This window comes from Propithecus coquereli, unplaced genomic scaffold, assembly GCF_000956105.1.
Source record: "Propithecus coquereli isolate 6110/MARCELLA unplaced genomic scaffold, Pcoq_1.0 Scaffold119, whole genome shotgun sequence".
Classification (NCBI taxonomy): domain Eukaryota; kingdom Metazoa; phylum Chordata; class Mammalia; order Primates; family Indriidae; genus Propithecus; species Propithecus coquereli.
The window spans coordinates 3692456-3705353 of record NW_012135969.1 but is presented as its reverse complement, the minus strand read 5'-3'; the positions used below and the strand labels follow the sequence as shown (position 1 = coordinate 3705353).

Genomic DNA, 12898 nt, shown 5'->3' with positions numbered 1-12898 from the left:
AAGGATTTGAGCAAGGGTGGGGTATACCCACATCAATAGGATCAACACTAGCCCAAATAGCAACAGTGGGTGAATTAGAAAAAGCGCCCCTTCTTCAAAATCCTTCACTGCCATCTGCTGGGAAACAGTCACAACAGTCAGACAAATATACAATGACTACATGGAATGGTGCCCCCTGGAGTTGTTCAACGCACAACTTGCTGCATTGCAAGTGGCAATCTCCCAGGCCAGTCTCCCTCCAGGAGCGAGTCCGGGTAGCAGAAGCAAACATCCAGGAAGGAGGAAGAGACAGCATTTCCCTCACCGGGGAGTTCAGTTGATTCCATCCTGGGGAAGGCAGGGTGGGCCAGCACCCGCAGGAGCCCTGGGGCGATTGCAGGGGAGGGAGAGGTTGCAAGGGGCAGTGCGAAGAGAGCCTGTTAACGTCTTAGGGCCACCAGGCCTTTCCGTGCCCCTTGTTGAGCGCCTGTACCCCTTGCCCCACCTCACGCGGCCGGGTGTCCCGCGGCTGAGACTGGGAGCACTGGGGTGGGGTGGAAGGGATCCTGGCTAGGGAGACTGAATCCGCAGAGCCAGGAGTGCCGGCTAGAAGGACCCGTTCTCACTGCGGTACTGAGGGCTGCTTCGGTGGGCCTGGGGAAGAATCCTTCGAGGTCGGGGGAGGGGCCAAGCAGCAGCCCCTTCGCTTTCCCTCTCCCCTTCTCCTCTCCCGGGCTCCGGTTCAGAGGCGCTCTGGGCCCCTGCCACGGCTTCCAAACTGCGCCGCTTCCTTTTTCGGCAGAAAAGGACTTTCAGATGTAGCGGTGGCGGCGACTCAGGACAGCGCCCCCTCCCCCTACCGGCCGCCTCTCCCTCTCCCCCTCGCCGCCCCGGCTCCCCCACCTCTGGGAAGGCGCTGGGGGTGTGGCCAGGGGCCGGTATAAAGTCCGGGGGAGCCGGTCCCGGGTAGCCGCTCAGCCCCCCGCCCCCCCGCCGCCCGCAGCCTGCCTGGGCCGGGCCGAGGATGCGGCGCAGCGCCTCGGCGGCCAGGCTCGCTCCCCTCCAGCTCGCTTGCTAACTTCCCCGGCTCCGTCCCTGTCCTCCAGCGGGGCCGCCAGTCTCCCCGCGCCCTCCGGGTCGGGTCCTCCAGGCGCGCCGGGCGCTGCCGCCGTGTGCCCCCTGCTGCCCGCAGGCGCGCCAGCGCTCCTCGCCCGCGCCCCGCGCCCGCGCCCCGTCCTCGTGCGGTCATGCTGCCCCTCTGCCTCGTGGCGGCCCTACTGCTGGCTGCCGGGCCCGGGCCGAGCCTGGGCGACGAAGCCATCCACTGCCCGCCCTGCTCCGAGGAGAAGCTGGCGCGCTGCCGCCCCCCCGTGGGCTGCGAGGAGCTGGTGCGGGAGCCCGGCTGCGGCTGTTGCGCCACTTGCGCCCTGGGCTTGGGGATGCCCTGCGGGGTGTACACCCCCCGCTGCGGCTCTGGCCTGCGCTGCTACCCGCCCCGGGGGGTGGAGAAGCCCCTGCACACGCTGATGCACGGGCAAGGCGTGTGCATGGAGCTGTCGGAGATTGAGGCCATCCAGGACAGCCTACAGCCCTCTGGTAAGGTACCCCTGGCTGCCCATGCCCTCATGAGTGCGCTTCCCCACCAGCGGCTTCTTTCCCATTGCGGCTGCCCTGGAAAGCCCTTGAAAATCCCCTGGGAGTTGAGAAGGCAGGTACGTGGCAGGGCCCGGCTGGATGGGACAGCCAAGGAAACTGCTACTGAGTCCTTAGCAGCCTGTTGCCACTGTCACGGGGAACTCTGTCCCATCCTTCCACCTCACACCTCCCAAGGGTGCCTATTTAGGAAGGGGTTCTGGCTGCTGGTGCAAGAGTGGCAAATTACGTGACCTGGTCCAGTCAAGTCAGCTGTCTAGGGCCAGAAAACTGGAGGATGGGGGTGGGGTGTGTGTTGGGAGCAGCTTTTTGTTCCTGATCCAGGGCCCATCCTCGCCCTGGCCACAGGTGAAACCCGGGGGTCTGAGAGGTCAGGGCCTGGACTTTTCACATCGACCAGTGGTGGAGTGGGACATACATATCAGAGAGACTTTGGTGGTGGGAGGTGTCAGGCTGTCCCCCAAATCCCTGAGCTAGCTCACCTTGTTTGTTTGAGAGGTAGTAGGAAGACAGGGGCCTCTCTGCCAGGCCTGGACACCTATGTCTGCCCTAGTATACAGGCCTCCTGCTCCTTTCTCTTGGAATGTGCCATTGAGGTGGCAGAAGAGAAGTCTTGGCTCCCCGCCTAGAGCTGCAGAAACCTCATGGCTGTGGGATAGGGAATAGAGAAGATGAGGGGGACAGACACAGAGAGATTCTTAGAAGGCCCTTTGGCCTAACCTCATTCTTATAATTTTTCTTTTTCCATTTCTCAGGGAGCCTTTCTCAGTTTCTCCTTAGACTCTTTCTCAGCTTCTTCCCTCTTTCTCTTGTTCTTTTGTTCTTTCCTGCTTTGTCTCTCAGCTTCTAATTTCACTACTAATGTTCTTGAGTTCTCTTTTCCTCAGTATTTTCTGCCCATCATCAGTTTCTTTTTCTTTCTCTACCTTATTCCATTTTGCTCTTTCTGTTGCCCTGCTTCTCTCACTTTCCTCTCACTCTGTTGCTCTTTCTCTGTGTTTGTCACTGTTTGTTTCTGTCTTTCTGTTACTTTTGGAATCTCTGTCTCTTTCTGTGTGTCTCTGCCTCTGTTTCTCATTCCTCTCTTGCTCTGTTTTGCTCTCCCTGTGCCTCTGTCTGCATCTGTCTCTTTTCCTGGTGCTTGAAGCTTCCATTGTTGCAGTCCGGATGCTGGGACTCTGGCCCCAAGCTTCCTGCCCTGAGTCCCAGACCCTTCACTTCCTCAATCCTCTGCAGCTTGTCAGTTGAGGAGAGCAGGATGCAGGGAAAACAGGAAGGAGGTGGACCCCAGGGGTCTGGGCCTTGGGCCTCACTGCCCTTCCTGCCCCTGGGCAGGGAGAGATGGGTCAGCAGAAAACATTCTAGGAGAAATGCCAGCCTGGCACCCAGCACATCTGGCAAGGGGGGGTCCTGGGGGAGTCAGTTTCTGATCTTGGGGCAGAAGTGCCAGTGTAGTGGGAGAGGAAGGGTACTTAGCAGGAGCAAGGGCTAAGCCCTGGGCTCTCGGTACACAGGGCCACTTTCCCTTTGACTCTCCATCCTCCACTGGCCAGAGGGTAGCTGGCACCAGATAAGGATGACTGGTAGCCTCCTTCTCTCTCACCAACTTGAACGCAAGACAGAAGAGCACTCAGAGAGTCTTTTCCTCTGTTTGGGTAGGAACACCCCATCCCGTAGTGGGGGAAAATCTGATCCCTTAGGGGTTTGGGGAGGACATGGCCTGAACAGTTTGAGATTGTCCTGTGGACAAAATGCAAACCGGCCTTAAGAGGCGTCTAGGAATGCGGCAGCTTTAGGGGGTTTTGGATGACAGAGCCCAGGTCTCTAATGCCTCTCCCCCTTCCTCCTTGCCTCATCCTCCACCCATGCAGTGGATATGGATAGATATATGGAGAGGGAAAAGGGAAAGCCTGGAGGACCCTAGGGAAGCTAGGTACCTACTGGGCAAGCTGTACCCATGAAGTCAGCTCCTAGTCATCATAGAAGTACTCCCCTGCCATGGCCTCGGCCACATTGCACCCTGTGAAAGGCAACCCCTAGAGTTGTGCAGTTGCCCTGCAGGGTCTGGGATGAGATAAGATGACCAGGGCTCAGCCCCAGCTCCTGCCGTCCTCCTTAGCCTTATACCGTCCATAGGTCCTGTCCCTCCTAGGTCCCAGGGCTTGGACCCTCTAGCCTGAGAATAGCTTGGAATAGGAGGTCAGGCTCTTTCTGCCTTTTCCTCTTGGGGCTGAGCTTCAGCAGGTGGCTGGGGGAGACTGGCCACTTGGCATGTGACCTCCCTTGGCCTGCTATGGTCCAGCTGCCTCCTATTTGCCCAGGGGCAGGTCTCCGCCTTCCATCTCTGGCGACCTCACCCTCCTGTCTCAGCTTTCTGAGCCAGATGGCCAGGTTGTGGATTAATACCACTGAGGCCACCAGAGGCACGGGTGGAGTGCGTGCGTCAGAAGGCCACAATCCTACACCGTGGTACTGACCCTCGACTCATGGGATCTGGGGGAGTGGACAGTGGGAAGATCAGCATTTGGACGGGGAGTTCCTAATGGGGCTCTGGGTCCCTCTGGGACAGGGTTAGGGAACAGGCAGGCTGAGTTAATTTTTAGTCAACGCAGCAAATATTGTCCCCCCCACTTTAGTACTGGGAATCCAGTCATGTCATGGGAACAAGGCCTTCCCAGAAATTCTGTGCCTTGGGGGAGGGGGAGGGAGGAGCATGGCTGCTTACCATCTTTTCTTCAGAACTGGCAAAGCCAGCATTGTTGGTGCCTTGGGTATCAGGAGCCTTTCCACTCAGAGACAGAGTGTTGCCAAGATAGGTCTCCCCTGCTGCCCTCCCTCTAGTCTACTTCAGTTTCCTCATCTGTAAAAGGGGAGGGCAACTGGACCTGTCCCTCAGGGTTGGGGTGTCTGCCACGGGGTAGGTGCTCAATAAATCAGAGCAATGATGAGGATGGTGATGAAGAGGAAGCTGATGCTGGGACTTTGGGGGACAGGAGGGCAAGGGAGCAAAGTCGGGGGAAATTCAGAGGGGATGAGAGTGATGGGACAGAATTTGGTGCTTTTTGCTGTTGTAAACATGGGAGGAACAGATCAGCTTGCTTTATCAGACCCTTTAATCTGAGGCCAACAGCATGGCACAATGGTGGGAAGGACACCCCATGAGCCAGACCTCAGAGAAAGGGCCTGGTACCTGGTACTGGTGGTCTTGGCTTCTCTAGCCAGAGTCCAGGGGAAGAAGGAACAGGCCTTTCTGACAGCGCAGGTGGGTGACCCCCGAGATCATGGCTGAAACTTCTGTATCTGTATGGCTGGGCCTACTTAGCTCACAGCCTGGGTGTCTTGTAGGGGGTGGGGGCTGGAGTTGAAGAGAAATCATGGGGATGAAATCAGGCAGCAGGAAAGAGGAAATCCTCCAGCTTTCACCATGAACTTTGCAGCTGGTGGTGCCAACGCTGTGTAGCCTCTTCTCTCCATGGGCTCCTTCCCTTCCTCTGCTGCTGGAGCAGAGACCAAGGTTTCCCCTGTGGCTGGACATCAGTTGGTCCAGCTCCAAGCAGGGGACTGGAAGAGGAGACCTAGCCTACCTTGGAAGTCCCACCTCCCAAACTAGCTTTTTGGAGGCCAGACATTTCAAGAGGAAAGGTCTGACTTTAGCTCCTGCTCAGAGGGGAACCCATGGGCATTGAGGTTTTCCAGAGGGCACTGCCAGGATGAATACCACCAGGTGGCTGGAACTCCTGTTCGAGCAGGGAAGTAGCAAGTATTCAGCCAGTTTTGGTGATGGGAAGGTTAACATTTTCAAGAGACCCAGTGCCACAACACTTACCCCCTAAAATCCAGTGCCTGGGTTAGATCCTGGGTTGAGTCCTCAGTCTGCCAGTTGCCCGGGCAAGGAAAAGTTACAGATTAATTGGAAAGTCAATAGAAATAGACCATGGTGCAGGGAAGCTGGTGAAGTCAGTGTGCCCTGCCCCAGTCTGTGTCTCTGACCAGAGCAGGGTCAGAGTGCCTGACTGCATGTGGGTGTGCATGCATGGACCAGTGTGTCTGGACATGTGATTGTTTGTAAACATTTGTGATTCTTGAGTCCTGGCCTGTGTGTGAGTGGGCAGATAGAGATTTACTCTGTGTACCTGTATGCCCATGAGAGTAAGTAAGGTGCTACTCTCCCTATCTGGTGGGTTCTACTCTAAGCTTAGACATGAACTGGGAATAGATAGGCAACAAGTAGGGAAGCCAACCTGAGGGAGGCCAGGCAGGCTGTCAGCTCAGCTCTTCCCAGGTAAACCCCTCTATGTGACACAGGGCCATACCAACACAACAGCATAAGCCAGGCTTCTGGGCTCACCCTATGCCCCATGCAGGCCTAGGTTTCAGTGAGCATACCCAATTTTCCTCCTTAATGGCAAACATCCCAAATATCTACTAATAATGCTCTGAGGGTTAGTTGTTTGTCAACTTTGACTGTAGAACGCAACACTGGAAAGCATAATTGTAGTCAAGCTTCTACTCCATATCTCTCTAGATTCCTGAGGCCTCTACCCCTGTAACGGAGCCACACCTCCAGGGCGGGGAGCTGGCTACCTCCTGAGGCTGGCTACCTCCCTTTCTTTAGAAAACCCTCCCCTACTCCTCAAACTCCTTGAACCTAAGAACATTGCCCATTTACCAAGAGGAACAAGAGTCACTGTACAAAGTAGTGCTTTCCATTATGGTCATTGAAAGAAAACAAAGCCTTTTCAGGTTGGAAGGGTGTCCCCTAGCGTTAGTGTCCTGGCCTGTGGCAAACGAGTCCCAGCCACTCCTCCAGCCTTATCCAGGTAAATGGTGAGGCCTTTGTTCACATCTCAGCTCAGCCTCTGTCCTTCCAATGTTTGGTTCTAGTTCTTTTAGGCCTTCCATTTCCTCTTTCTCTCCACTCCCCAGCTCCAGCTTATACCCCTGAAACACTGCGACTCCATCCACAAGCCATGGGGCTTTGTGCAAGGTGGGGACAGGGAGGAAGGGGGCCATTGGCCAGCCTGGTTTGGCTAAAGAGGATGCTTGGGAGAGTCTGCCAGGAAGGGTCTGGATTCCAGATCTCTCTCTAATTCCTAACTGAGGGCTCAAGGAACATTTTCTTATGGTCTCCTTGGCACAATCCTGGTCTCTTGAAGTTTTTGCTACCTATACTGGCTGGGGGATCTTGCTATAGTATCTTCTCTTTGGTTGACTCTCAGGAAATTAATGTGGGACCGGAGTCCCTTCTGTGGGACTGGAGTCCCCTCTCAAATGTGCAGAAGGATGGATCATATCTATCTGCTGTATTTATTCCTTCCCTTTGATTCCTCTTTCTAATCCAGCCCTTTACCCAAGACAAAATCTTCTTCCATCCTTGGTGAATTTTATTAGTAATCTCTGGTGTGGAATCTTGACAAAGACTTTCTGAGGGTCTAGATTCCTCCTTACCTGATTTCTCTTTATGCACATACTTCCCCCCTACCCCAGTCCCCAAACTAGGAGAATGAAAAGAGAACCAACCCTCCAGCTTTGGCTAGGCAGAAAAATACCATTTGACCCAGAGGCAGCTCTGGGACCGCTGCCATGCATGGAGGAACCTGCTAACTCCTCAGGAAAAAAAACCCTGACGCAAACCAGATGTAACCTCCTGTCCAGCTGCCAACATCTGGAATGCTGGCAGGGGCTTTGCACTCAGGCCAGCAGTGAGCTGCCAAGCCCGAGCATTTCAGAGGTGGCTCTGATCTGTGGAGAGGTCTTCCAGCCTCTTTCTCCAGCTCAGCCCTGTATTCCGGTTTTGAATGCCTGGAGGGAGGAGCGGTGGTTACAGTTCTGGGACTTGTGGATGGGGATTTTCTTGAGCTCAGATAGAACCTTCAGGAGACCCACAGAGGGGGTGAGGGTCTAGCCTCACCACTCCCATCTCCCAGTGCCCTGGCTCTGGGCAATACACATGGACTTCAGATGGGGTCTGAAGTCTAAGGATGGGAGACTTCGAGTTAGGGGACTGAAGGAGTGTGTGAGGCTTTTCTCTTGGTCCTGGGGCCACACAGGGTGTGCTACACACACACACACACACACGCACACACGCACATGCTTTCTCATGCAGGCATACATAGTAACTCCCACTTCTTCTCTCCCACCCTGCCAATTGGTAGAGCCTTTTGGGCCAGATTTCTCATCACTCATGGAAACTCTGATTCTGGCCATTTAGAAGAGGGTCAGCAGAGTTGACAGCCCTGGGGACCCCATGGCTGGCTGAGCCAGATGCTGCAAAGACTAGGAAAGGGGACAGAAAGAGCAAGCGGACAGAGGGGGATGGCGGGAGGAGCTGAATGGAGTGGGGACAGGATCTGGTAGGGGCCGCCCTGCCTCCCTTAGACCTCCCTGCAAGGCCCAGGGGACCCTCCTGCCATCTGGGCAGCTGCAGCTGGTGACTCATCTGAGGGCTGGTCTGGGTGGGGTGAGGGACAAGTCAAGGGCTTCAAGGGGAGTATTCTCCTGAGGAGGTCCAGGGGAGTAGGGAGGAGATAGGGGGATGCTTTCATTTCTTCCTACCCCTCATCCCCCTACTCTTCTCCAGCACCAGGCTAGAGCATCCTCAAGGAGAAAGCAGGTGGGAAGCTGGGGTGCTGTGATGCTCTGTCCTTTCCTGGTGTTGACCTTTCTCCATCTCGGCCTGACTACAGACAAGGATGAGGGCGACCACCCTAACAACAGCTTCAGCCCCTGCAGCGCCCATGACCGCAGGTGTCTGCAGAAGCACTTTGCCAAAATGCGAGACCGGAGCACCAGCGGGGGCAAGATGAAGATCATCGGGGCACCCCGGGAGGATCCCCGGCCTGTGGTGAGGACCTCAGACCCCCAGATGTGCATGTGCATAGACACACACACACACACACACACACACACACCACCAGCACCACCAGATCTGGACTATGTTCATTCGGCAAACATTCTTTGGACACCTCCTTTGTGCAGCATGCACCTAGTATGCATCATCGGGACCCAGAGAGAGTCCTTATTCCTTTCCTTGGAATTCCTTCCCTGTCATCAGTTACATACATTGGTACAGCTGGAGTGGTTATTAGGTACTGAAATACTTCTGTGCTGGCTGGTAAAAAGTAGTGCCCCATGCCCTCTGGGCTTTCTTGGCCTTTCCCTTGGATTCCCCACCCCAGACCTTCTCAGTCACTAAAGGGTTAAGGCTGGCCATGGCAGGGGCCTTGGGACCCTGCTCCAGGGTCCTTTTGGTGGTGGTAGTTGTTAATTCTATGAGTTCCTCTATCCCTCCTTCTTAGAAATTACCCCCTCCCTGGTCTTCCCAATGGGTTCCCACAGCCCCTTTTCCCACAAATCCCCTCACTTCATACCCCTCCGGTCCAGAAGCTCTTTGGCTCGAGACCCTGTCCTCATGTCCTTCTGCTTGCCGCACCATGTCCCCTGAACCATGCCCTGCCTTTCACCTCAGTGGGTCCTGCCCAGCCCACAGGCCTTGGCCCTCCTTTCAGGGTCTTTAGACCCTACTCAGCTCTGACCCCAGGCCTGTCCCTCCTGCCTCTCCCCTCTACTGAGCAGTTTCATCCTCCACCCCCCCAGCCGCAGGGCTCCTGCCAGAGTGAGCTGCACCGGGCCCTGGAGCGGCTGGCCGCCTCGCAGAGCCGCACCCACGAGGACCTCTACATCATCCCTATCCCCAACTGCGACCGCAATGGCAACTTCCATCCCAAGCAGGTGGGTCTCCAAGTCTTGCCGGCTCGGCCCTGGCCTCTGCTCCAGGGACATTCCCAGCCTCTGCACAGGACAGTCCAGGATGGTAATCTCAGGAAGGGAAGACTCCCCAACCCAAATCTAACCCCTCAGACCCTCCCAAAACTCTACCCCAGCCTCAGAACCTCACTGACTTTGGAGATGAGGAGACTGAGATGCAGAGAGGAGTAAAAGGGCCTGGACTGGCCCAAAGTTACAGCGTGGGTTAATGGCAGACCCTGCCTCCCCACCCAGGGCTGTTTCCCTCACTGCTGGAGTCACTGTCTGTGGTGTAGACTTAGCACCACTGCCAACCTTCGGCTCCCAACACTCTCTTGCTCACTCTGCTCTATTCCTATGAGTAGTTCTTCCTGTCCCTGAATGTCTGAGGTTTCATCTGGGAACACAGGGCATAGGTTATGAGGGGTCAGGGAAGAAACTCAGCCTATCCCTTCCCCCACCTGGGTGCAGCAAAGATAGAGAGAAAGCCACATGGGACAGCTGGAGACAGGCACTTTGGGTGGAAGCAGAGGAAGGAGTGGGCAGGAGAGAAGGCACAAAGGCAGCAACCTTTCTATTCCCTCCTGTTCTCGGAACCTGGGGTTCCCTGACAAGTTCCCAGGAGGCTGGGATGTTCGGCAAGGGTGGCCTGCTCCAGCCCATCTCTGGCCTGTCAGAAGGGTGGCCTGTCTGGGTAGAGCGCTGGGGTGCCTCTTGCTGGGTGCGGCCTGGAGAGCCCTGGCCTGGATCTCCTTCACCAGCTCTTTGTGGGTACAGATGCCCCGACTCCCTCACTCTGTGCACTACAGACAGATCTGGTGTGAGCTGCTGCTTGGCCAGGAGAGGCCTCGCTAGGAGGACAAAGGCTGCCCCTGTGTCTGCATGTTCCAGGATGGCATGAAGAAAGGGTATGAGTGGAGGACCAGAGAGGGCTCCCCAAAACCAGTGCCTCACCTATCTCCAACCTTTATCCCAACACCAATTTTATCCTTGTCCCAATTTTTAAAACTTTTTCTACTAATTTTTTAAAAAAGTTGAACAGACTCTTTTTTTTTCTTTTTGAGACAGAATCTCGCTTTGTTGCCCTGGGTAGAGTGCAGTGGCATCATCATAGCTCATTGCAACCTCAGATTCCTGGGCTCAAGTGATCCTCCTGCCTCAGGCTCCCCAGTAGCTGGGACTACAGGCATGTGCCACCAGCCCAGCTAATTTTTCTATTTTTTGTAGAGACAGGGTCCTGGTCTTGCTCAGGCTGATCTCAAACTCCTGACCTCAAGTGATCCTCTCGCCTTGGCCTCCCAGAGTGCTAGGATTACAGGCATGAGCCACTGCGCTCACCCTTTAACCCAATTCTGTTTCCGACCTGGTCTCTAACTCACCCAACTGAAGTTTTAGTCATAATTCCTAATTCAATTGCAACTTTTATCTCGATCCTACCTTAACCCCAACTTGAATCCTGCTCTTAACTCTAATCCCATTCTTAAAGTCCTGACCCAGTTGGAATACACCTCCAAGACCTCTCCAACCTGGACCCAGCCTTTCAAATCCAGCTGTGCCTTTAAACCCCAAGGCCTTCTGGAGTCCTGCCTCCTGAAACTCTCTGGACCTTTCCTTCTTGGCCAAGTTCTTGCTGCTTTAGTGAGCTCAGAGGACCTGTACTCAAAAAAGAGTCCCCGCCCTTAGAGGCCATTTTGGAGCAGCTGTCTGATGTTGGGGCTGGGCTGGGACTGGGGTGGGCCGCTGGGAATCTTCCTGCCTGGGAACTGACCCCTCATGCCCTTGTCTTGGCAGTGCCACCCAGCCCTGGATGGGCAGCGGGGCAAGTGCTGGTGTGTGGACCGGAAGACGGGGGTGAAGCTTCCAGGGGGCCTGGAGCCGAAAGGGGAGCTGGACTGCCACCAACTGGCTGACAGCTTCCGAGAGTGAGCCCCGCCAGGAAGCAGGGGGCTCAGTGTCCCCTGCCACCTCCATACCCTGGAGGCTGCAGAGCTGACCTGGAGTGAAGTCTGGGTCTGAGTCCTGGCTCTGCCTCTGGCCCAGAAGTTTCCCTTGGGGTGTGTGTGTATGTACATGTGTGTGTGTTCATGGGCACGGGTGTCCCTTGTGGTGAGCCGGAGCCTGGGGTGTCCTCTTTGGGTTTAGACAGCCCAAGAGGTCTGAGAGGGGCACTGGGGAGCCCTGGTGTGTTTCCACATTGATCTCAGATTCATTCATTCATTCATTCATTCATCCAGCCATCTAAAAACATTTACTGACCACATAGTATGTGCCAACTCTACTTTTCAGCCTCGGGAGCTCTTGTTCTGACTTCCTCTGATTTTGGCATGTGGGGACACTCCTGTAAGGTGAGCTCAAGCCTGTGGGGGAAGAAAAGCTTCATTCCCAGAGTCAGAGGAGAAGAGAGAACTCATACCTTGGGCATTGCCCTCCCTTCAATCTAGTCAGAATGCAGTGGGAGCCTAGGGAGGGTGTGGCGTGGCAGAAGGCTCAATGGTCATGAGACCCAGGCCACTCCCAAAGCCCAGGCTTGCCAGGCTCCCCTCCTCTTCTTCTCCAGGTCCTGTGGAGATGGACCTGCAGAGACAAGCCCACCTTTGGGTCCGGGTGTCATGCCATCTGCTTGGTTGCTTGGCAGCCAAGACCGTGGCGGGGAGGGAAGAGGGTCAGAGGAAGGCCTGTTTCTTTGAGCAGTCAGGGTGGGAAGAAAGAATGCAGGATTGGATTGAATGTGCCCCATGGAGAAGTGGACCCACATGCTGGGGGATGAGGGGGCTTGCCTGGGCTCCCATTCCCTACCCCATTTGTGGTCACAGCCATGAAGTCACCAGGATGACCCCATCCTCCCAGTGGCTCACAGCCTGTGGCTCTGCCTCCCTTCCCATCTGTCTTTCCCCTACACCACCCTCCCTACACCTCCCTCCCCACACCTTCCTACTCTCCTGGGCATTTTCTGGCTTGACTGGATGGAAGGAGACTTAAGGACCTACGGTTGGCCATGATGTCATTTCTTTTTTTTTTTTTTTAAACAAAACAGAACAAAACCAAAAAATATCCTGATAATTGTGTTTGGTTGATTTATTTACAGTTAGACACAGGGATACAACAGGAGTGGGGAGAGGGGGGCAGATTTTGGGAAGTGGGCACCGTGTGGTCCCCAGACCTGCCTGCATGGTAGCTGACGGCAAAAGGACGGCCAGTCTACCCTCTCTTCCCGGAAGCCTCTTCCTAGGGGACGCCCTGTCTTCAGTGTCTGGGCTGTTTGTGTTCAGACTCCTAGGGGGCGAACAATGGTTTCTGAAGGGAGGGAGTGACACAGAACAGCCCTGGTGGGCCCGAGCTGTTTCTGGGATCAGCTGGTATGTGGAGCTGGGGCATTTCCTAGGGCATCAGACAGATTGGGTTTGCATCTGGATTTGATTTATTAATTTTGGGGAAGGCAGGAACATTGCCCTGCAGTTGGGGAAAGGGGGTAAACTCTTCAACACATTCCACAGCTCTGAGTGCCTAAACTTCTGACCAG

The 12898-nt window shown here is 55.3% G+C and overlaps 1 protein-coding gene across 1 annotated transcript; it reads left to right on the top strand.

Annotated features, from left to right (window-relative positions):
* Positions 1–953: 953 nt before the first annotated feature.
* IGFBP4 (insulin-like growth factor binding protein 4) lies at positions 954–12432 on the top strand. Its single transcript, XM_012661571.1, has 4 exons — positions 954–1575; positions 8319–8476; positions 9229–9363; positions 11170–12432. The coding sequence occupies exons 1-4, from the start codon at positions 1227–1229 to the stop codon at positions 11302–11304; spliced, it is 777 nt and encodes a 258-aa protein (XP_012517025.1). The 5' UTR covers positions 954–1226; the 3' UTR covers positions 11305–12432.
* The last annotated feature ends 466 nt before the right edge of the window (positions 12433–12898 follow it).